Genomic DNA, 24149 nt, shown 5'->3' with positions numbered 1-24149 from the left:
TGTATGTCAGGTGTAATAAAAGCAGTTTCAACGTCTACAGAAAACAGAAACATAACTACTTATGGGCGACTTTTTATTTATTCACTTAATGAGAAAGTTCCAACAGAAGGGTACATGGTTCTAGTAATATACGTGCACAGAGTTAGTTTCCTCCACTACAGAAGTTTCCAGTGTGTCCTTCTTGTAACTCAGAAATGAATACAAAGTGCAGAACATCTGAAGTTATACAGGCAAAAAAGGGAGACGCCCCTATGCTTCACGTACAAAGGGTGTCTCTCCTTATGAATGGAATATGCTGAATATGAATGTGTTTGGAATGAATGTGTTAAATATGTTTGTGAAAACAAAGGTAGTAAGGGTGGCAGGATCCACAGACTGCTTATGGTTACTGTCGGTATGACTTATTTAGCCATGTCTAGGTTTTAGTTAATGTGAGCCCACATCTATCTCTAATCAAAGGTTAAAATATTTATTAGAAAAATGAAATGGAAAAAAAAAAACTTCTCTTATAAACAGCAATTACTCTTTCAATTTCATTTCAAAAAGATATGTCATATAAACTACAAAAACAAAACAAATGGAAAAAGAAATAAAATCGTGCAATCAATGGCATACGCTTTCCTCTGAAGTGATGGCCAAGCAGATGACCACACAGCACAGCAGCAACTCTCTATTTGTTCCTATTGTAGTCTGGATTTGGCTCAGTTCAGCCCTGAGCCCAACAATTCACACATGCCACTTTGCTGCACTCAGTAGTATTTTTGAGGTGGTTTCCAAAGTCCATGCCCTTCATTTTGTTGCACAGCCTCCTTAAGCCTTCCGCCTTTGTTGACCACCTCCCCTGCAGACCTGACACAGCTGTAGTTGATTTTTTAAATACCATCCCACCCCCCCCCCCCCCATCTTTACCCAGCAGAGGCTGCTAAGGAGTCACCGTGGTGCTGTCTGTCTGCTCCTCCTGCAGCTCACTCTTCTGCTGCTATGACACCTGCTCTACTGGCCTCATCTGCACATCTCCGATCTGAGGATAGAAAACACACAGGAATCAGCTACCACTCAACTACAAGTCAGTACTGTAACAGTCCCAGACAGACAGAAATACCTGGATGTGAGGAGGGGCGCTGAGGACAAATGTGACTGCACTGGCTATGTCTTCTGCTTTCAAACACTGCAAAGTAGAGGGGAAAAGGTTTTATTAGCACAACAGCAGGTTGATAATTTCACATTTGTTGACTTCAGTGACATGCACAGCCTTACTTTCATACTCTCGTACACTGAAGCTGCCTTTTCTGGATCGCTGTTGTGGTGTCGGAAGGCAAACTCTGTCTCCACTATTCCAGGAGATATACACTGCAGGGCAGGAAAATGAATGACAAATGTGCTCTTTACATACAGGGTCATGGTGTCTACAAATATGAAGATGTCAAAATGAAAACTTTTAAAGATACCACATATACAATAAATACGACTCTTTGTAAGTAAACACACGTGTGTGAGTTAAAAATGAACAGCAGGGTCAAATCAAGTATCTGATTGAACTTCAAAACATGCTTTCAAACGCATTTTATTGAAGTGAAGAGAAAACAAAATTATGATTGTTACACATTCAACATACTGTGCAGTTTATTTTTACATTTCCAGGCATTTGTGACTGGAATCGTCCCGATTTTGCAGACTAATGAGAAGGCAGGCTAGCGAGCCAATCTTTATCATCGTCATCCTCAGTGTTTCCATGGGAGTACATTTAACAAACATTTCAGACTCATCCAAACTGAATTCAACACAGTATCAGATTTTTTAAAGGCTTTTTAGGCTTAACACTCCCACTTTATGCTGGACTACTTCTGTGTTGTCTGCTCGGAGTCCTCTTCACACTGTTGGACACCGCTGGATTTATGTGATCCCATGTTTCACCAGGCTAAAGACAAACCTTTGCACTATAATGCAACTATAACTCACTGTGGCTCTGATGTGGGTGTTTGCCTCTCGAAGCTCTTGCCGTATTCCCTCAGTCAGAGCAGTCACAGCATATTTAGTGGCACAGTAGAAGTGCTCATCAGCACTTGGCACCACTCGGTGCCCACCCATACTGTAGAAAATGAGAAAGACGAGAAAAATATATGAGCCAGTAATTGCATTTTGTAGCTCAACGCCGATTCAACACCAAGTAGCCAATCCCTGTGTTCTCTGAATTTCCTGTGGTGTTCTTTTAAATGGCTTAACCACTGCATTGTTAGATTTCAAACTCTGTATCACTTAATATCACATATCTCTATAGCCTTAAAACACTCACAGAGCTATAGCTCTGAACAACATTTGTGTCAAAGTTTAAATTCCCATTTTCAATTAAGGCAATTCTAAAAAAACCTATATTGATAAAATAAATGCTAATACAACAAATCTATAAACAGTTTTAAGTTCAATATGTGGGTGTTCTTTGCATTGCTCTACATCCAAAATGTGCCAGATGGGGCTTAAAATTGGCTTTACTTAATGCCTGCAGGATTAAAATCACCCAGAACAAACTGGCTGAGGTATTTTCACATTAATCTATAGCTTTGTTCCTAGAATTGTATGTTCCTTGTATAGATTACCTATTAATATTGATGATGTGGCCATCGTCCACATTCCTCTCCTTCATTGATTTGTATGCCTCACGGGTGCAGATGGACAAGGCTAAGACATTCACCTGCAGCAGAGGTGAACACAGCACATTTCTTTAGCTTTAAAATAACCTACAGTATGCATGTATTCACACATCGGTGTATGAACCATTCAAGAACTTAAAAAAAAGAAAAGAAAAAAAAAAGACAGAAAATGAGAATCATTTGTGAAATTTGCTTGTACTTTATTGTAAAGAATTTCCAATGATGAAAGCTGGCTAATGTTCACTGGGTCAGTGTGTTAAACCATCTGAACCTGCTGCTCCTGTCCAGCTTGTAGCCTCCAAACTGCTTCCGTAGTGACATTGAGAGAGAGCAGGTTACCACAAGTGTGCAAGCAAGATAGGGGGAGGTGACCAAACAAGGTCAGTGTGCAGATTAAATACAGGCTAAAAATACACTGCTGTACACGTTCACGTGGGCTGCCATGACAACAGATGAGCAAGTGCTAGAAATGCTGGACTCTGGAGACAGAGAGTTGAGCGCAGGGGGGTCTCCAGTGGTCAAGAGCTCAATGAATCAAAAGTCTCAACAAGAGACATAGTGCTGGCTTTCATTAGCAGGCCTCTACTGTGCCAGAGTCTCTCCCCAGAGCCAATGAAGCGGCCTTTGTGAGGGGAGGGAGGGTGTATGTGTGCTTTTACTCACTGAACAACACAAAAACAAGACTTGGACTCAAAGTGAGCAACCATCCTCCTTCTGCTTCACTGTTTAATAACAGTAATCAATATCACATAAGGGGAAGCTCTAACCTTCCCCTTTTTGCGTTAATATTATTGTCAGCAATCCAACTCACATCGATCATGTTCCTCCAGCCCTCTGTCCTGCCACTGAGCAGAGGCTCATTGTGGGCCAGTCCAGCATTGTTGATGCATACGTCAACACCCTTGTGCAGTGTCTTGATTGCTGAGAACATGGACAAGATCTCCTCTTCATTGGACAGGTCACATTTGTAAGGGATCAGCGTGCCGCTGTAGCCCGCACTCTGACATTCTGCTGCCAGCTTCTGAAAAACACAAATCACACCCAGTTTGACTGCACTGATATATTTGTTAAAGAATAATCAATACAAAATGTCAAGTGCTGTTAATGACCAACTGATTAACTTTCAAGACCACGATTAAGATTACATCAAACAACCCACCCACTCAGGAGAGCGTGGAGAGAGAGTGGAGAGAGCATGGAGAACACACAGCACACACCGAAATTCCACTTTTGACCAAAATCATAATCATGACCCCTCATAAGAAGACGCCACTTTTGCACTGATACGGACAGGCTGAGCTCGCTACAGGTCGAGCAGGCTGCACTCTAACCAGGTCAGCTGGCCAGTCACCTGATGCCTCGCTCTGGGTGCCACTAAGACAGAGGCAGCAGGGGTGTGGGGGGCAGGTGGAACACCAAAATGATGCACAGCACTATAATGTCAAGGATAAAATGTTTCAAACTGCACCGATGTTAGAATTTGTCATAGACTGCATATAAAAGACAAACACTGCGAGTCACCTCACAGAAGCCAGAAATTACCATATTTGAACAAGAGGGTTGAGTGCCAAGTTATTAACCAACGCTAGCTAGCTTGGTTAGCAAGATACCTTGATAAACTGTTACAGGTTTATCATACAGGTATAGTAGGTATCTACTAATAAGTGCTAGACGACATACACTAAAATACAGACTGGAAACCTGTCCAGGGTGTACTCTTTCTCGAACCATCCTAGCTAGCTTGGTTAGCAATTGTAGTAGTGTCCATGACAGGATGTGAACAATCAACAGTAAATGTTGGTTTTGGTCTCAATCCCACATAAGAAAACAAAAAGGGATTATTTACAGGTAAGTCCCTTTGTACTGCTGGCCAGGCATGCAAGAAGCAATCCATCAAAGCCTTGGCAGAGATGCCAACTTGTGCCCCAGAGAAAAGATAAGAGACCCAAAATGCAGAGCGGCCACACAACATGTTGAGAGAGTGATGATTTATTCAAATGGCCCCGACACTCAGAAGAGAGTTTACCTGCCCAAAACACATCATTAGCTAATAAAGACCTAATCACCTTTCCGTATCCCTCCCTTCTCCTGCAAATGAACCCCGTTTTACAAGCAGAGCATGTTGTAAAGATAAGACACACATCTTCTCATTGTTCAAAGTTCACAAAAATGTGATCAAACGTATCAGAGAAATGACTCGTGTTGAGCTGTTGTTACATTAGGCACCTACATCAGGGCACAGCAGGATGTAGCAAGAATATAAATGATTAAAAACAGCAGAACAGAGCTGGCTGTCACTCACCAAACGTAGCACATACTGTTTTATCTACAATGTCTATATGACTATATTGTGGCACCTGATCTACACTACAATCTGAACATGATTCCTCTGCAGCCACCCCTTTAGAGAACTCGTTAAAGCCTGTTTTTATAATCAGGACAATATTGGATTGAGGGATCATTTTGACGTTTTTCTCTAAAACGTATAATAGAGAGAATACCCCCCATCTTACATGTGGGAGCATGCAGATTTCACTGTTCGTCCTTTAAGCTGTTTAACTTGGATTATCCAGAAAGAAGGCATTACCCGAACAAAGCTGTTAAAATGCTAAACCGCTGAAAACACTACAAGCAACTCTTTTGCTCGTGCTGTAGACAGGTGAACCGCTCCCTTTATGCACATTACCTGTGGTAAGCTGTGAAGTGTGGTCTGTTTCACTACAATAAGTCAATTATCTGAGCTGCCTTTAGACCAGCCCTCTTTACTTCACACTTGCCTGAGTCCGTTTAGAGACTGGCCCTCAGGCACAAATGAGCAGGGAGAGAGCCTGCTGGAGAGGCTCTGTGGAGTTTAACGTAAAGGGGAAGCAGGGCCAGTCTTTTGTTAGAGAGGGGGAATTAGTTGTGTTATTGTGGCTGAAGTGGGAGCAGCAGAACAAACCGGGTGTGATCTCGGTCCAATGACAGGAAGTCTCAGGCTGTGAATCTCTGTGTGTTTGTGTATGTAGGTGTGTTCTGGCACCAGATGCACCGCTGTAGTCACTACCAGACCTCATACAGGCCACACCTACAGCAATACAGCATGCTGTCCTGCAGATAAGCAACCAGGCCTGAAAACACAACAGCAGCATAATTGGAAAATCCAAGATTCATTCATCACAATCCAAACTAAACCAATGAAATATGTTTTGGCGTATTGTGAAACAGAACTTTAAAGATACAGGCTAGAAAAGCCGTATGACAATGACAACCAGCAGTGATGTTAAATAGCAAAACACAATGAAAGCCGAGAATTTTGGGGGCAAGGTGTCCTGGCGGTGGTATGTTTCTTTGGACAATATTCACAAAATTTAAACGCTTTTACTAGAGATCTACCAACCAACTGGTCAGGGACTGACTTAGCTGGTCAATCTCATAGATGTCTAATTATGAGTGTATGTTTCAGGCATGCACAACATATACACAGACAGCTGCGCAGGCAAATAATCACTTGCACGGTCAGAGCCATGCACTAACCTGCTGTTAGTGTGGAAGATCTTCACTTGAGTGAAGACACCAGGTTTGGGAAAGTAAACCGTGGTGGGACCACCACAAAAACGTTTGTAATAACAAATCTAATCAGATACCTAAATCATCTTCACCGAGCTGAACAAGGACATCAGAGCCAGCCACAAGCCAGCAGCCTCAGTATGAGGAAAGAAGTCTCGGTATGAGACTTGCTATTTATTGTATTCCAACTTTTTTGTAATTGGGTTTATATGAAAATATCAATTTGCAGAGAAGAAAAGTAGAAAAGTAAACTGGACATAAAAAAAAGAATCTTTACTAGCCTGTCACGCTTTGGGGAAATAAAAATCTAAATCAGCCAAGAAAATTGCTGTTGAGACTAGACTGTCTTGTAAAAGCCTATCAAATAGTAGTACAGTAACTGATAACACAGGAGGTGAATGTAATTCAAACAACAAAATATGATATAACAGACTATTAGAGTAATGTATTTACAAAGTGCCCTGCAGCAGTCTCATGTACATGTAATAGTCACATTCGCGGCCTGTACGCCCTGCAGGAGGCTGGTCGTCAAAGCAAGGAAGGGCCATCATTGTTCCACACCACGTTCATCAATCATTCACTCACTCATGTGGAACTGGTGTAAAACACACCAGCAAAGCAGCTTAGAAGAGATAAAAATAAAGATGCCAAAGTGCTGAAGGCAGAAAAGCTATAAGTGGTGAGCCAGATCAATAGCACAAAGCAGCAGCCATGAGCTGAGAGAACTGAGAAATTAGATTAGTCTCAGGCTGACTCAATAGTTCTCTTGTAAAAAAAAGAAAAGAAAAAGGGGTGGATTGTGTTATAGGGCGCTGTGGCTCCAAAAGATGTAATGCAGCCATAATTCAGTCAGTGATCCCTCCCCTTTTCATCCTTCCTGTCCCATCTTTTAAGTACCTGGGTGACACACAAAACAATTTAGCCTGTCACGATGCATTTTCATCCTCATTACAGAGGCTGTTGTCCAGTGATCACAAAAAGTGTTCAGGAGGAGGGAGGGAGAGCGTGTTGGCAGGCAGAAAGTGAAACAGAAGGAGAGAGAAAGAGAAAATGCATCCTGAAGCAGGCTGCATAAAGCTTATCAAAACACACTCAGTTTTCAGTATGCTTTACAGGAAGGCAGAAGAATATAAGCACAAGATGCCAAGTGCAAGCTTCAACGAAAAGTCAGGGCAATCACAAAACAGTGAACCAAAATAACATTTGGATATGTTATAAAAATATTTTTAAAAAACTTGTAGCCACAGATCGGGCTAAGACACTTAATTTTGCTAAGCTGTGTCATTCACTCTTCAGCTCAACTATCATTCTGTGACATGAAAATGCACTCAAGTGTCACTCACAGTTTGACTGCAGGGTCAAGGGTGAAAGTAGGCTGTATAATAGGATTGCAGTAGGGTAGGAAGGACGGTTGTGCAATTATCTTGTGTTCATGCTGCCACTAAAAGGTCTAAAGGTTGAACAGTGTGGTTTTATTGTGCTTTTCTCATAGAACACTCTAATCAAGACAAGGAGATACGGAAAATAATTACAGCCTTTCTTAGTAAGTCACCAACACGCTGGGGAGTTCCCAGCAACGAGGGATCAAGAAGAAGGCGAAAATGCCTCCCAGCGCTTTGACAAAAATGTCACAGTGCACACAAATGACTTTCATTTGTGCGCACACTGACTTTGATTTCAAACACACTAGCATACAAATATAAAATCAATGATTACATGTGCATAACCAGTTTCACCTGGTATATGTATCTGGCTCCAAAGAAATGCTTTTATAACTCTGACATGCTAAAGGCGCTGCAGGCAGCCAGGTATTGTGTAACAAACTGGTGCAACCAGTGTGGTTACATTTTACTTTGGAAAAACCAAGAGATAATGCCCAAGTGAATGTAGACACACGTCTTTAAATCTCTGAAAAGAGTTTGATGGGGACATTTTTCAACTATGTCTCAATAACAAATAACTACAAAATCCAGCCTTTATTCTTACATTCACAAGGGCATCATATGATTAAAAAAAATGGCTCTCCAGTTCTTCTGTTTGTAGTTGAAACATGCTGAGGGGGTGAAGCTTCCATGCATCACATTGGTTTACCAGCTCATGTGATGGGTTGTTTGTGCACCTGATTGTGGCTGTCGTTACGGCAACTTTGCGCTCACTGCCACCCTGATGCTGGCTATGAACCACATCACTGCGCAAGTTTTGTTGATGACTTGAGCCCGGAGGAGACAACAAAAAACAAAGCAAAAAAACCCCCCCACACACTGGACAGTCGATCCAACACAAAAACTTTCAAAGTGGGCCAGCCTGGCCTATTTAACATGTGAGTCTAGAGTAGCCATAAAACGTCTCCAATGTCAGACAAACACCCAATTACAAATCCAATTTGGCTGCTGATGAAGTGAAAACAATCCAATTTGCATTCTTTCACCCCTCACCCGCCCACCTCCACCCCACAGCCTCAAAAAAAGGCTGGAACTTGGTGAACTCGTTGCTGATTTGAAGAACATAGCACCATAAAACTCTATTCAAAGATCCTGACCTGCTGCTACAGCATTCAAGACATTTCAATCCTTCTGCACTTCACATTTTGTCACACACAATTTCACATATCATACATGCAAAAAGGAAGAAAACTGGATTCCAGCAAGTCTTTGACAGGACAGAACAGGATAGGACAGGAAGAGCTCCACCTATCACAGCAGGAAACCCGGGGAGGGAATGTCAGTGCCATTAAACTTCACACCTGGAAGGATGATAAGCACAGACAGGACAGCACAGCGGTGGTGCAGGGAGAAAGGCCCGTAGGGGTCACTGAGCTGCCTCAATCTATCAGACTTCTAACTGCTTCAGACCCAACTAATGGTGAAGCAATTAAGACCATTTAGAGCTTCCAAAAATCTATACAGAGCAGTGAAAAGCAGGTTGCTCTTAATTAAAAAATGCAGGAATACTACTTGTGTTTCAGTAATGCTTTAATAATGTATTAGAGTTATAAAGGTCTCTTGCTTTCCTCTCACAGGCTGTACAAAAGCCTGCCAGTATGCAATCAGTGAAAATTAAGTTTCAAACTAATGATTACTTTTGACTTCAGTAAGAGAGTAGAAATTGATTTCATATCAGTGTCAGAAATCTGCATCTACATGCAGTTTGGACTGCTGCTTTCCTATTTGAGAAAATGCTCTTATTTTTTGTGCCTATGTCAATGTTGCTCCTCTCGGGAGGGGTGGGGGCTGGGGACTGAATCCATGGAAACACAGTTTATTAATTAGGTATACGTCGCTGTCAGCTCACAGCTCAAGTGGAAAGCGTGCAGTCAGTGGAAATGCTTTCTGCATGGGTAAGACAAAAGCGAGCTGAAGGAGCTGTGAGGTAACCTGATGAGCTCAGGAGAAATTTGATATGAGGGGGAAAAAAAGGATATGTGGAAGGAGAGATAGCAGCAAATATATTAGTACTATACTGCTACTAATGGGAGCTTTGGAGAAAATGCTCAAACAGCTATCTAACTATGCGGTTTGCCCTAAAACTCACAAAAAGGAGAAAGAAGAATTTGTACTAAAACAGGGCCAAAATGTAAAGTGAGGCAGAGGGTTTTAGACAAATGGGTAAAGCTGTTTGACCTGACCCACTTCACATCCTTTCTGCAGTAAAATCTATTCACTGTGAAACAACAGGACAGCTTGCTCAGACACGACCTAGAGGAGGTGGTCAAGACAGCTTCAGATTTGCAGACAGAGAGACGTAGATTGCTTTATTACTGTGCCACCTCAGCTTCAGAAGCATGACTGAGCACCTTTTACCTCCTTCAGAATAAGCACAATGCTGAAGCAGGTCAGCCAGTGCCTGAAATTAAACTTCAGGCTCACCCGCCAAGAGCTTTGAGTTTTAAATTAGGATTTACTCACGCAGATAAAAGATGCCCGTGCCAGAGGCTACTGTTTTGTGCTACAAGCGGTGAGTCAGACGTCTGTTTGTTATTAGCCCATTGAATAAAGTGAGTTGGATCACAGGGACGAAGTCATAAAAATGAATAAAAGCACTTTATTCAAGGGCTATTATCTCCACTGACAGTCTCGATGAGGAAATACACATAATCTGCCTTTCGTATTTCATATTCTCAGTATTCTAATCCCAGAATGTTTTCTTTTGCTGAGCTGAAATTTTTTTTCATCTTAGATTATCTCCTTTGGGCATACTTTAGGCAGAATCCCTGTGGCATCTATTGCAAACAAAACCCTGCATCAATCTGTTCAGCACTAGAAGCCGCAAATGATGTTTGCAAAATTTATCTGATCTAAAACTGCAGCTGCCAAAGCTTTGATTTTTGACATGCGCTTCATTTGTCCAACGCTTCAAAAGCAGGCTGGAGGTCTGGGTTTGATTTCATCTGCTTCAAATGGACCTGTGTACAGACAAATATATATTTTTATATATAAATAAAGAATTCAATTCAACATAATTCATTTATATAGTGAAAAATCACAACAACAGTCGCTACAAGGCAGTTTATATTGCAAGTTAAAGACTCTAATATAATACAGAGGAAACCTACAATCAGAGAACCCCTTATAAGCAAGCACTTGGTGACAGTGGGAAGGAAAAGCTCCCTTTTAACAGGAAAAAACCTCAGACAGAACCAGACCCAGGGAGGGGCAGCCATCTGCCACGACTGCTTGGGAGTGAGGGGAGGGAGATGGGCCAAAAGTTACAAGAGTCATTAGTTTAATAACAACTAATGATTAAATGCAGAGTAGGTAAGTGAAGAGGAAACACTTGCGTCATGGGAAGGCCTACTGTCGCATAACTAAGGGAAGATTCAGGGTCACCTGATTCAGTGCTAAATATATACTTTGTCAAAAAGGAAAACTTTAAGGCTAGACAGGACAGGATTTTTTTTTTAGAAAGTAGAGAGGGTGTCTGTCTCTTGAATCCAAACTGGGAGCTGGTTCCACAGAAGAGGGGCTTAAATTTGAAGGCTCTGTCTCCCATTCTACTTTTTTAATAGGACAGGAAACACAAGTATGCTAGCAGTCTGAGAGACAAGACAAATGTTCTTTCTGGAATTAGAGTGGATTAAGAACAATGACTATGTAAGAGGCAGAGATCACTATCATGATGTCATTTACTGGTTTCTAGAATTGGATTCTGGGCACACTATGGGTCCGTAAGTAGACAGATTTATGAGAAAATTGGATGCCAAGTTGAAAAAAGTTTAAAGTTTGTTTAAGAAGTCACGTTAACAGTGTATGGGGAAACAGACACAGACACAGTTACCTGGTAATTAGTGTTAATTAACAGACAAATCTATCACAAACATTTTAGCCACTGAGATTAAAACAGAGACTTCTGAGACTGACACACAGCAAGTCATATCACTTTCATATACTTGCAGCTAGCATGCTCCAAAAGGTACCAAAACATTTAACTTACAAAAGTAAGTTTAACTAATAAATATAAAGTCACCTAATAAAATAAAACTCTGTATAGTAGAGTATCTTGATGCACGCTTAATTTGTCTAGGTAAGGAAATCCGACAAATTTGATTCTGTACTTCTGGACGTTGTTTTCAGTGGGAGAAACTTGTATTGAAAACACAACATCCACATGGACAGAATCAACTTTCTGGGATAGGCATACTAGAGATCATATTCAGATTTTCCATGACTGTTTCTTCACGTTGTGATGAATAGCAACCATGTTCATTCTCCTATGAACGTGTGTTTACTACTGCCTCCTAATATACCACGTAAGCAGAAACAACAAGCACATACAGGCTGTGCAGGCCTGAGTGACTCAGAGGTCTTAAGATGAACAAATCAGCAAGTGTGCACTTTTTCTTTGGTGTCAGATGTTAGCCCAAACTAAACCATTCTAAAACAATTCTGCTTAGTTGTGTCCCTCCTCACACCCTTCTTTTACGCTACTATGATGCAGTGCCTGCATGATGTGTGCATCATGCTTTTCTTGGCATATGTAAAGAGTGCAAGCACGCCATTTCTAAATGTTTAGCATCTTCAAAAAACACATGGACACGTTTTACAAGAGCCTTCTTCCAACAAAATAAAAGCTTCTCCCACTGGTCTTACAAGATTTCAAAGGAATAAATGAGAAGTCGTCTTTCCTCTACTTGGATGCGGTCTCCATTCCTGCACAAAGCCCATGGTGACTACATGTCTCCCTTCAGCTTGCCGCTCCCCTACTGCCTACACTATAGTTTCACAGACAACAAACCAATAGTGCTGCCACTACTCTCCACTCCATTTTCTCAGAGTTTTCTTACCCAGAAAACAAAAAAATCTTCTCACTTTACTCATTGTTTTATCTCATCTAACACGAGGGATAATGCAGCTGTTAAAAACACTCACTATAGCAACATTATTTCCCAGAGTAAAAGGAATAAAAAACTGAAGTGACTTCAAGAACAATTGCTTTGTGATACATTGCATTTCCCACTAGCAGCATACCAGCTCTACAGCAAGAGCCCAGTTTACACAGCAGGGAGAGTACAATACTGTCTTTGTCCTGCAACTCACACACACTCTGAAGTCTTGTACGAGTGATGGTTCTGCCTTAATCTGACAGAAACCTTTCAATCTTCACACCCTCATATACAAAACTATTAGCTGAAGCTTGTATCTATGTACTATAAACCACAAAAAAGTGCTTCAATGCTTGGTCACTCAGTGGACAAACCAATGAGTGTCTTCCACCTGACCCCCTCAGAATCAGCTGATATTTTTGTGCAATAACTGCAGTTTAAAAAAAAGTAACTTAAAGCAATGCAAATCAATTTGGGGGGGGGGGGGGGGGGGGTTGGCCTATCCCAGCTACCATAGGGCGAGAGGCAGTGTACACCCTGGACAGGTCCCCGGGCTGCTGCAGGGCTAACACAAAGAGAAATACAACCATTCACAATCACACCTATGGGCAATTCTGAGTCACAAACACAAACAATGAAAAAAGACTGAAAACACCAATATGTCTCCTTGTAATTCACACTTTCACAACAACACGGCCTTTGGAGTTCCTAATACCCATGTTGCGACAATAATCCTGTAAAGGTTAGTGAAACTGTGTTAATGCAAACTGTGGAGATGCAGAAACTGCTGTAACGGCCACAATGCTGTTGAGCAAACTGTTTGGCCTTATGGTGAAAAAAGGTTGATGCAAAGTTAAGAATTAATTTCTCACAAGGAAACATGTGAGTGACCCCTTACTGAGAAATATAGGTTGAACTGGGAGGTCTTTGGCCTCAACATAAAAAGTCAGTCGTAGTAAGATGTACCAAACCTGGTTATTAAAAAAAAGGCACATTCTTATCTCTTATCTTATCTCTTTGTTTAAAGGAACTCAACCATTGTTATCAATCCCAGCACCAGCTCTTAAATGACATCCAATCATTATTCAGTTGCTCGTGTTTGCATGCAGCTCGTGCTCACACCATGTGTGAGCTACATTAGCATAAAACAGCAATGAGAAACACATAACACTGTCATATATCATTATAACACATGATTGCATGTATTGTATGCTGTATAAAGACACCAGCAATTAAATGTAATTATGACAACCTGATACATGTTGGATAGCTAAGATCTACACCGGGCATGCTAGCATTAGCCAGCACATTGAGAGCTCAAGCTTGGATGTGATTGCAAAAAACAAACAGGTTCCAGTGATGCTGACTGTAGTTTTCACCCTGATGGCTAAAATGCCACTTGGTTGTTTATGTACTAAAGTGGAGAAATTACTTGATATCCAACGTAGCAGCTAGCTGGCTAACCTAAACTTGCATGCTTGCTTGCTCTCTCACTAATGTTGCCACTAGCAAAAAATACTACCTAAGCCCGCATCAGTACAGGTTTAGTTGTTCTTAGATGTTTGAACCTTGGTTGTGCTGGAAGCATCAGTTAAACTGATGGCTAACATCAGTGATTAATAACATTTTGATGCTGGGAGCAGAAGAAAAGCACCAAGTTACTGAGGAGTGAGCAACTGTCACATCCTTTAGTTTTCACTGAAACTTTAACCCAAGTTTCTCCAAAAGTTGAATCTGTTCATCTGGACGTAGCGTTTTGTGGGAGAAACGTTTCGTCACTCATCCAAGTGACTTCTTCAGTCTCAGCTGACTGCAGGTTTCCCCAAACCTTATAAACAGTACATTTGCATAATGACTGAAACCAGCGCACTGAAGGAACAAAGGGCTGTGAGGTCAGTTCCTTAATCAATCACTTTCCTGGATGATTGAGAATGCATCAAGACGCTTTAACCCAAGTTCTTCACAATGTGCTGTTAGAAGCAACCGAGAAGGCCAGAGAAGTTCTCATCTTTGAAAGTTGCATTAAAAGTCATTCAGTTTCATTCATTTTCATTAATGGATGAAAGGAATGTTGCATAGCAATATTTAATTTACTGGAATTGACTGATGTTAAAGGAAAGAAAATGTTAAGAATACAAATACTGGGGGCGCAAAATGGCGGCGCATTAGCTAGACGCACACTTCCCTCCTCCGTAAATCTTTGCCAAGACATCTAACGTAATATCAACTTTTGAAGTTAAACTCTAACGGTATCCACGCTTAGGACTCTTTTATGTCGTCTGCACCAGGTAAATCGGGCAGGGGTCGTGGTAAACCCTCACAACCTAAAATTGATTTCGGACCAACTAAACAAAGTGGAAAAGCTAAAGCTAGCGCCATGTCGGAAGAGTCAATTAGTGCTGAAGAGGAAGGACCAAGCCACGCTCCGATTCTTGAAGCTATCAAAGACTTGAAAACCGACTTCTCCAACAGGTTTGACGGAATAATGGCTGCAATTGAGGGAGTGAGAAACGAGGTCGGAGAGTGCAAGGAGCGTATTGTAAATGTCGAGACACGCATTTCCGACACTGAGGACACGGTCGATAGCCTTCAGAGAAAAGTCCAGAGTCTTGAAAAGAAAACCAGGGATATGGAGGACAAAGCAAGGGCGTAGATTTGGTTTTGGCATTGGTGGGGACGGGTGTTTCAACCACCGAACCCCGCCCTTTTTCTTTCTTTTTTTTCCTTTTCGTCTTTGCTTCTTGATAAAAAAGGACAAATATACTTGCCTACATATGCTATTCTACATGCTATTAAAACATGTAAAATTACAATTCATAGTTTTATATGTGAATTATATAATGTTAAATTACTATTAAACAAATCACTGACTAAGTATTTTAGACTTTAGTTTACTTCAGCCATATTCCACATAAATCAGGTATCATACAAAAATAAAAATAGCTTCAAATACAGTCAAGACAATAAAAGAATATGACTTTAAGGACTTAAATGTGGGATGGAGCGATTTCGCAGGTCTTTCCTCCCCACTGCTGTCAGACTCCACAACAAAGACTTTTGCAGCTGATCAAACACACATAAGACGTTGTAAGTTGTATTTTTACTCAGGTGTATATAACATTTGTATTCTATTTTTATCCTAATGTATATTTTATTCTATTTTATTCTATTCTTTACAGTTGTGTACAGTATATTATTCTTATTGTATTCTAATTTTTGCTATATAACTTGCTATAACTTTGCACTGTCCACTTTCTGCTGTGACAAAATGAAAGGTAATCTTATCTTAACACGATTACTTCAGTTACAGTACACCAACTTCTCTTATACATTAGCACTAAGAGAACACTAAATGAACTGGTGGTTTTTGTCCATAAAACTCATCTAAGATGACCACAAAATTATTATTCTGTGCTTGATGTGCCTCACCTTTGGCCCTGCCTTTCCCCTCTGACTGCACTAGGACATATTGATAAAATAACACATTGATTCGTGCCATATAAAAAGTGAGACAATTCAGATTCTTTGTCAAATCTACACTAATCAATCAATTTACATCAGCAGTTAAACAATTGTAGTGCAAACTGCACTACAATAAGTGGTATGGAATATTTGCAAAATCAAGACTACCTCATGATATTTTGTCTCAAAAATTAACCCTATGAATATGTCAATGCTACTAGGATGAAATTATTGTGTCACCAACATTTTAACGTATAATTTTAACAGCCTCTTTAAACTAATATCCTGGCTTGCTCGAGGCTGCCGTTTTTTCTTACAGTTTCAATCAAAATTAGACATGTTGCTCTGAGACTGGGAGAACTAATAGAGCTGCTTGTTGTGCAGTTAGTGTCCAAAACACGTAATTCATGGTTGCATACAATTTTAGACTGATGTGGGCCAAAGCCTAGCATAGCCTGTAACGTTATTATGACGGACACATTTCATGAGTGAACTTGGCTTTAAGTGACTTACAGGTTTCTTTGAAAAATACTTTCTTATATGCACGTTCTTCCTCGTTGCTGCCATCCTCCTCTCCTCCTCGCAGCGCAGGTTTGCCGCTGCTGAAACTAAACAGAGCTCCCTGAAAAGCTCAGCCAATCACATTGGCCATATTTGTCACATGAGGTCGGACTCCAGTAGAGAACGTAATTTAACTCTTTCTGCACCGCTGGGTGACTGAGACGCTGACAGATCGATTTTTTTTCTTTCTATCGTTTTTTTTTTTTTTTTTTTTTACAAGAACCGATCAAATTATTGGTGGGGACAATTCAATAATCGCTGGATATTGGTGGGGACGTGTCCCCTCCGTCCATGCCAAATCGACGCCCTTGGGACAAAGTAATGGACTTGGAAACAAGGGCCAGGAGGGCTAACCTGAGACTGGTGAATTTACCGGAGAAGGTGGAGGGAACGGATGCTTGCACATTTCTGGAAACCTGGATCCCGGAGACGCTGGACATCCCTCTGCTGAAGTCAAAGCCATTCCTGGAAAGGGCGCACCGAATCGGCCCGAGAAACGACCTAAACGGCCCCCCAAGTACACTGATCATGAAATTCCTGAGCGATAGGGATAAGGCATTGGTGCTGAAAGCGACCAAAATCAAAAAGCAAATACTCTACGAGGACAAACCGGTGCGTTTCTACCCGGACATGGCAGCCGGCATACATAAGATGCAGAAAGAGTTCGACTCCGTGAGACGACAGCTCCGCAGCATGGGGATAAGACACGGGATGCTTCTCCCCACCAGGCTCCTGGTGACCTACAAGGATAAAACACTGACTTTTGGCAAACCGGAGGACGCAGAGTCTTTCGTTACGCGGATCCAAGCAGAGCGGGATGAATAGCGGTACGGATAGAGTTGGTAAAATAATTGAACGTTTTGCCTGGCAGCTAATTCCTGGGGCTACTGTGAACTGAACATTGAAATATATTCACACTGAACATCTGTACATGCCTCCATTATATCCGTACGGGGGTTAAAGACGCTGGTGATTACCTGTTTTGTGAGTATACCCCCCCCCCCCTTTTTTTTATTTTTTATTTTTTATTTATTTATTTTTTATTTTGGGGGATCGATTACTTTTTGTTTTCCAGGAGTACTCTCTGAGTTATAGTTACATTTAAATAGAGTTAAAGCACAGTAGACCCCTAACATTTAATTTATTTACATGAGTATATTTGGGATAGCAATATATTCCTGGCAAAGCAATTATTATTTGTATGTAAAAGCTAACAATGGAGGGAGTGTTTAAGTTTAGGATAAGTCAATATCAATAATGTTGGATCATTCCTCAATAACTGTGGACTGGTCATTAGCATTACCGGAGTGTGTAGTAAGGAGAAGGGGGAACTGGCCTTTAGGTCAGAGGGGTTGTGTTCAATGGTTGATGCAGTTAGAAACATCTGTGTTGTCTGCAATGTTTTGGTTGTTTAAAGGTACACTTCTATATACTAGCATGAGAAGATCATCTGAAAATAGCAGCTATGTCCAATGTTTTAGAAATTAAGATGACATCGTGGAACTGTAGAGGGCTGCAAAAACTTAAAAAAGTTAAACAAGTGATGAGAAGGTTAAAAGATATGCATTCCAAAATAATTTTTCTCCAAGAGACTCATCTTACTGGAAAAGAGGACTTAAAGATTAAGCGGAGGTGGCAGGGAGAGGTATTTTCAGCACCATTTAACTCCCAAGCGAGAGGGGTTTTGACTCTAATACACAAGTCCGTCCCCTTTAATGTTTGTAAGGTAACTGCAGATAAGATGGGAAGGTATTTGATTGTTCAGGGTACTCTCTATACAGAACCTCTGATTTTAGTTAATATTTATGCCCCAAATAAGGATGAACCATCTTTTTTTAATAACTTGTTCTGCACGCTGTCAGCACTTAGTGGTCAATATATTTTAGCGGAGACTTCAATTGCACTCTGAACCCAAGTATAGATAAATCATCACATTTAGACAAATCTCATAGCCAGAGTAGGAAACCATTCTTCAGTTTGCTAAGGAATTAAATCTTATGGATATATGGAGAGACAGGAATCCTGGTGTATCGACATATTCATGTTATTCAAGCACACATAAATCATACTCACGAATAGACTACTTTTTAATCTCAGCAAGTTTGTCCTATAAAGTGAACGGTTGTGATTATGGCAGTGTCCTTATCTCAGACCATGCCCCAGCCAGTCTGGTCTATTTGGATCCAGGGCTAGTACGAGATCCCCCAAAATGGAAATTTCAGCAAAAATGGATAAAGGACAAAGACCTAATGGCGTACCTTGACAAACAAATTACTGATTACTTTGAGCTCAATACTTCTGAAACATCTCCGTGTATTAGATGGGAAGCATTCAAAGCCTTCATTAGAGGCCAAATAATTAGCTTCATGAGCTCAAAATCTAAGAAGGCCAGACAAAAGCTGAAATTACTGGAATCAAAAATTAAAGCTACTGAGGATATGTACTTTAAGAACCCCTGTCCCAAGCTGCACCAAAGTTTGCTGTTATTAAGAGCCCAATATAATGAAATCTCAGCTTCAAAAGCTACAGCTAACTTATTAAAACTTAAGCAGTCCGTTTTTGATCAAGGGGAGAAATCAGGTAAAATTCTGGCTTGGCGTATAAAACAATTCCAATTAGAAAGATCAATCACTGCACTTAAAAATGATAAAGGGGAAACGATCTCTGACCCTGCTGCAATAAGTGACTCTTTCAAGGTCTACTATGAAAGGTTATACAGTTCTGAATTAAACCCAGGTGAACCAGACCCAAATTTTTTCTCTTTTCTTAACAATATGAATATCCCCAGAATAGAAGAAGAGGAATCCTTGAGACTGGGGGCTAAATTGACTCTGGACGAAATCTCAGAGGCAATAATGAGTATGAATTCTGGAAAGGCTGCGGGGCCAGATGGTCTGCCAATTGATATCTATAAAAAGTTTGCATCCAAATTAAAGGCACCCCTTTTGGAAATGTTTTCTGAATCTGCTCAAAAGGGGATACTCCCACCCACTCTGAGAGGGGCCTTAATTACACTTCTTCCCAAACCTGGAAAATCGAATGATAAATGTGAAAACCTGCGCCCAATTAGCCTCTTAAACTCAGATTTAAAGATACTCTGTAAAATTCTAGCAAAGAGACTGGAGTGCCTTTTGCCAGATATCATCAAGGACGATCAAAATGGGTTCATGGTTGGGCGTCAGGGATTCCATAATGTTCGACGAGTGTTAAATATTTTACACGAGCAAGGGGGTCTTCAGATACAGCTTTGGCTTGGCACTAGATGCCGAGAAGGCTTTCGATAGGGTGGAATGGCCCTATTTGCTTGAGATTCTTGGTCGCTTTGGTTTGGGAGAGGGATTCTGTAACTGGGTCAAGCTTCTATATAATAACCCATATGCAGAAATAATTACCAATAATGTTATCTCAAAACCAGTTGAGATTGGAAGAGGTTGTAGACAAGGTTGCCCCCTATCCCCCCTTTTATTTGTAATTGCAATTGAACCACTTGCTATTGCTATAAGAGAACACGGTATGATCACAGGTATAGAGATCGGAGGGCTCGACCATCGAATAGCTCTTTATGCTGACGATGTGATCCTCTTTCTTAAAAATCTGGGAAAATCTATTCCAGCCATTTTAGACCTAATTGGAAAATTTGGACATATTTCTGGTTATAAAATCAATAAATCAAAATCTTCTATAATGCTTTTGAACTCAGAAGAAAGGATGAATCCACCTAAATACACCTGCCATTTTAGAAATGTGAATCAGTTTACTTATCTAGGTATTCAGATTGTCTCGAAATTGGAAGAGGTGGTGAACCATAATTATAGTCCAATTATGACTGACATATCCGAATCACTGGAGAGATGGTCGAGTCTCCAAATTTCACTGATTGGTAGAATAAATATACTAAAGATGAACGTGCTCCCTAAGCTTCTGTATCTGTTTCAGAATATCCCCTTGCCACCTCCCTCAGACTTTTTCCTTAAAATAAGAAAACTGTTTAATCAGTTTTTATGGAATAATAAGCGTCCCAGACTTCGCTTATCACTTTTATACTTGCCCTTTGATGCAGGAGGGCTGCAATGTCCTAACATGGTATGGTATTATTGGGCAGCCCAGTTAAGAACTATAATGTTCTATTATGCTGCAGAAAAGCCCCCCGCATGGAGAACTATCGAGTCTCTCTCTCTTAGGCTTCCACTTCCTACATATGTATACTCTGATAAATATAATAAACTCAAAGACATTACGCTTAATCCTATAGTTAAAAACATGATTTATATCTTACATGTCACTCAAAGATATTTAAACGTAAAATCTCCCCTCTCCGTTTTTAGCCCGATTTGGGGCAACAATTATTTTGCCCCAGGTAGGGCGGACGGTGGTTTTAAAATATGGGCAGACTCGGGGCTGGGACTGGTGAAAGATGCTTTCGGGGGTGATGGAAGACTTTTAAGTTTTGAACAACTAATCTCTAAATTTAATATTCCCCGAAAGCACTTTTTCAAATACCTACAGCTTAGGAGTTTTATCAGGTCTTATCATAATGATTTTACACAAATTCCCCCCCTGTCCACATTAGAGAAAATCCTAACCAAAAACCCCACTGGTAGAGGAATGATATCTGAATTATATAACTTGATGATGACATCCTCTCCTGATTCATCTGCTGCTAAGCTTGAAGCTTGGAGGTATGACTTACAGGAGGAATTGACAGTGGAACAATGGAGTAAAGCATGTAAGCTAGCCCAAACACAGACAGGGAACACACGTCTAAAATTGCTACAATTTAATTGGTTGATGAGAGTGTACATAACACCAGAAAAACTTAACAAATTTAATATGCAGATCCCTGACATCTGTAATAGATGTGAAGAAGATAAGGGCACATTGCTCCACTGTTTATGGTCATGTCCAAAAATAAAGGAGTTTTGGGAAGAGGTTAGAGTAATGATAAAGGAGATTTTGTCAATTAAACTTGTGATGGATCCCAAACTTTTCCTACTGGGATTATATCCTGTAGGATGTAACATAAATCATTTTGAAAAAATCTTCATAAACATGGGAATACTACAAGCAAAGAGAGTGATAGCTCTAACGTGGAGAAGTCTTGGCAAACCTAGTATTTCACATTGGTTCAAAGAATTGTCTTTATGTTTACCATTAGAGAAAATTACATATACTCTAAAAGATAAACAAGAAATTTTCCAGAAAATTTGGGGGCGCTACATCCAGTATATTGAGAATAAAGATCTATCTGGTTTACTGCGTGAGACAGGGACAGCCTAACTATTCCCTGTACAGGACCACAACCATATGCTGCAACCTGAAATTATTCTTTAAAATCTGTCAGAAGTCTCATGGACTCAAGTGCTTTCATTGAATGTACCTTGTGTTTCGTTTATTGTGTAAATTTGTTTGTGTATGTACTTTATATATGTATATATGTAAAACTTTAATAAACATAATGTTGAAAAAAAAAAAGAATACAAATACTGACATACTTAAAGGATACATACAGTACAGCACCTTTTATATACACATATGACAGAGTTAACAAACAACAACACCACCACATTGGCTGTCTAAAAGGTGGCGATGTGTGAATGCAGTAGGCGTTCTGCAGCACAGCACTGGAATCTGTGGGCTGACAAGACGTGAAGCTTAATAATTGGCCGACAGGTTAAGCAGGGTGCACCGCCTTACAGTTAAGCAAGAGTTAGTGGGACAGGGCCTATAACACCTGCCTCTGGGGAAACGTGGGTGTTACTCCAGTACTATAAAGAGTTTCTGCCTGTTCCTCTGTCAACCACTGAAATATTTTTGAATCAAATCTTCACTTTAATATAGTGTAATGCATTTCTTAATTAACTGTAAGTTGGCAGGTTCGAGAAGCAGATGACACAGTTCAAAGAGTTCATGTAAGTTCAAACATAATCACTCACAACACTAATTACGTTCAGTTATGAGAGGGGGACTTAAATAGTAATTGGATGAGTCTTTTACTATCATAGTGGGGGTGATGTAAGCCCTCTGTGATACCAGTAATTAAGCAAAATGTGTGTGCATCCAGACAGACAAAAAGAAAAGTTTCAGTGGAACTTTTTCAGAATTTATTTTTTAATAACATTGTCATTTTCCATCCATTTTGTTTATTATATTGTTTAACATAATCTAATGAGCTAAATTAAAATGAACTAAACAAGTAGAGACAATACTTGCACACACATTTTACAGCAACTTGAGGGGTGTAAAGCTGGTGGTTTCTATGTTTTGGATTTACTTTTTATTCATGTTTGACTGAAAAATGCTTATTACATTAGGCTTATTACACTGTTATCTATGTAATCTATGTAAAATTAACGTTTAATAGGAATTTGGCGGTTAATACGATTGTAAAACTCTATTTCTGGCTATGTAAGAAGAAAATATGGGTCATTTGTTTGTTTGTTTGTTTTTGAATCAGTGCTTTTCTTGTTGTGGGCTCTGTCCCACACAATAGTCAGTTAACTAGTATCTCTTACTTAAAAGCTTCTGACTGACGTCGCTGGGGAAGATTAACCAAGGGAAAGGGAAAATAATAATGGAAAACGTAATGAATTAGGGGTGTGGCTGGCTATGTGGTGGGTGGGGGTGCAGGTATAGGAGCATCACTGGCGTCTGATTTAATGGGTGGTACTTTCTCTGAGTGGAAGTCCAAAGTACAACAATGTCCCAGCAGTAAAATGGAAAATTGGCAACATTAGCTAGTCGGAATTTAGCTATTATTTATTCCCTCTTACGACCGTTTGGCCATTTTAATTTGAATTTCGGCACAATCGGTTATAAAACAGTGTCTTTAAATTTACCAAATAAATAATATCGATTTAACTAGCTGTGACACTGGGGCTAAAGGTTTCTAGCTGAAACTGATGTTAGCTAGCTGTAGCTACTTTGTTGTTGCTTTAAACAGAGCTAGCTTCTCCTTTGAGTCGAGCCGACTTGTTTCACAACATTAATTGATATTTTTCATTAAAATCACCCACCTCTATTTTGTCGACATTCCTGGCACAGCCAACAACCCTCATGCCTTGCTGGACCAGTGCCCGGGCTACAGCGGCTCCGATTCCCACCGAGGCGCCGGTCACCAGGGCCACTCTGCCTTTCCACCGCTCCATCTCTCCACCGGCACTGTAGCTACACAAAACAGCCGCCCCTATGCTGCACCTCTACCTGCTTAGTTCAAGCTCCTACAGCTGGGACTGCAGCTATTAGGTGCGATAGGTTTAAAATTAGGGCTGTAGTAAGTTCAGGCTCTTGTATCAGTCTGAAGCATCCAGGACAGCAGTAACCAGTGCGCGTAAACCCGGATCCACGAGCTCCTCTGGCCGAAATATGAAAAGTCCAGGCGTGAGTAAATGTTTGGTTCACATCACCTCCCACTTTCTTTTTCAGCCCTGGGGCCTATACTTTTTTTTGTGGTTAAATGCCGCCCCCTGTCGGGCATTACTAGAAAAACAACAAAGGTATGTTGCTTTCATGTATTTCCTGCAAATCAAAGTTTTTACTTTAATTTTGGAACTCTCACGCGGTTAGGGTAACCATGCGAGAAAAACCAAAAACCAAACAAATCACACCACACA

General features: G+C 40.5%; 1 protein-coding gene across 2 annotated transcripts; it reads right to left on the bottom strand.

The window, feature by feature from the left end:
- Window positions 1-56: 56 nt before the first annotated feature.
- dhrs11a (dehydrogenase/reductase 11a) lies at window positions 57-23933 on the bottom strand. 2 transcript variants are annotated; one of them, XM_031741601.2, is made up of 7 exons: window positions 23553-23933; window positions 3460-3669; window positions 2595-2689; window positions 1960-2089; window positions 1258-1350; window positions 1103-1168; window positions 57-1021 (listed from the first exon to the last, which is right to left on the bottom strand). In XM_031741601.2, exons 1-7 carry the CDS (start codon window positions 23682-23684, stop codon window positions 980-982), a joined length of 768 nt encoding a protein of 255 aa, XP_031597461.1. In that variant the 5' UTR covers window positions 23685-23933; the 3' UTR covers window positions 57-979. The 2 variants fall into 2 exon arrangements, with proteins under 2 accessions (XP_031597461.1, XP_039474608.1); XM_039618674.1 differs by lacking the exon at window positions 23553-23933 and adding an exon at window positions 16492-16545.
- Between the last annotated feature and the right edge of the window lie 216 nt (window positions 23934-24149).

The sequence above is a fragment of the Oreochromis aureus genome, linkage group 10 (genome assembly GCF_013358895.1).
Source record: "Oreochromis aureus strain Israel breed Guangdong linkage group 10, ZZ_aureus, whole genome shotgun sequence".
Classification (NCBI taxonomy): Eukaryota; Metazoa; Chordata; class Actinopteri; order Cichliformes; family Cichlidae; genus Oreochromis; species Oreochromis aureus.
Note: the sequence above shows the minus strand (reverse complement) of the source record. Positions and strands in the feature narration are given on the sequence as shown.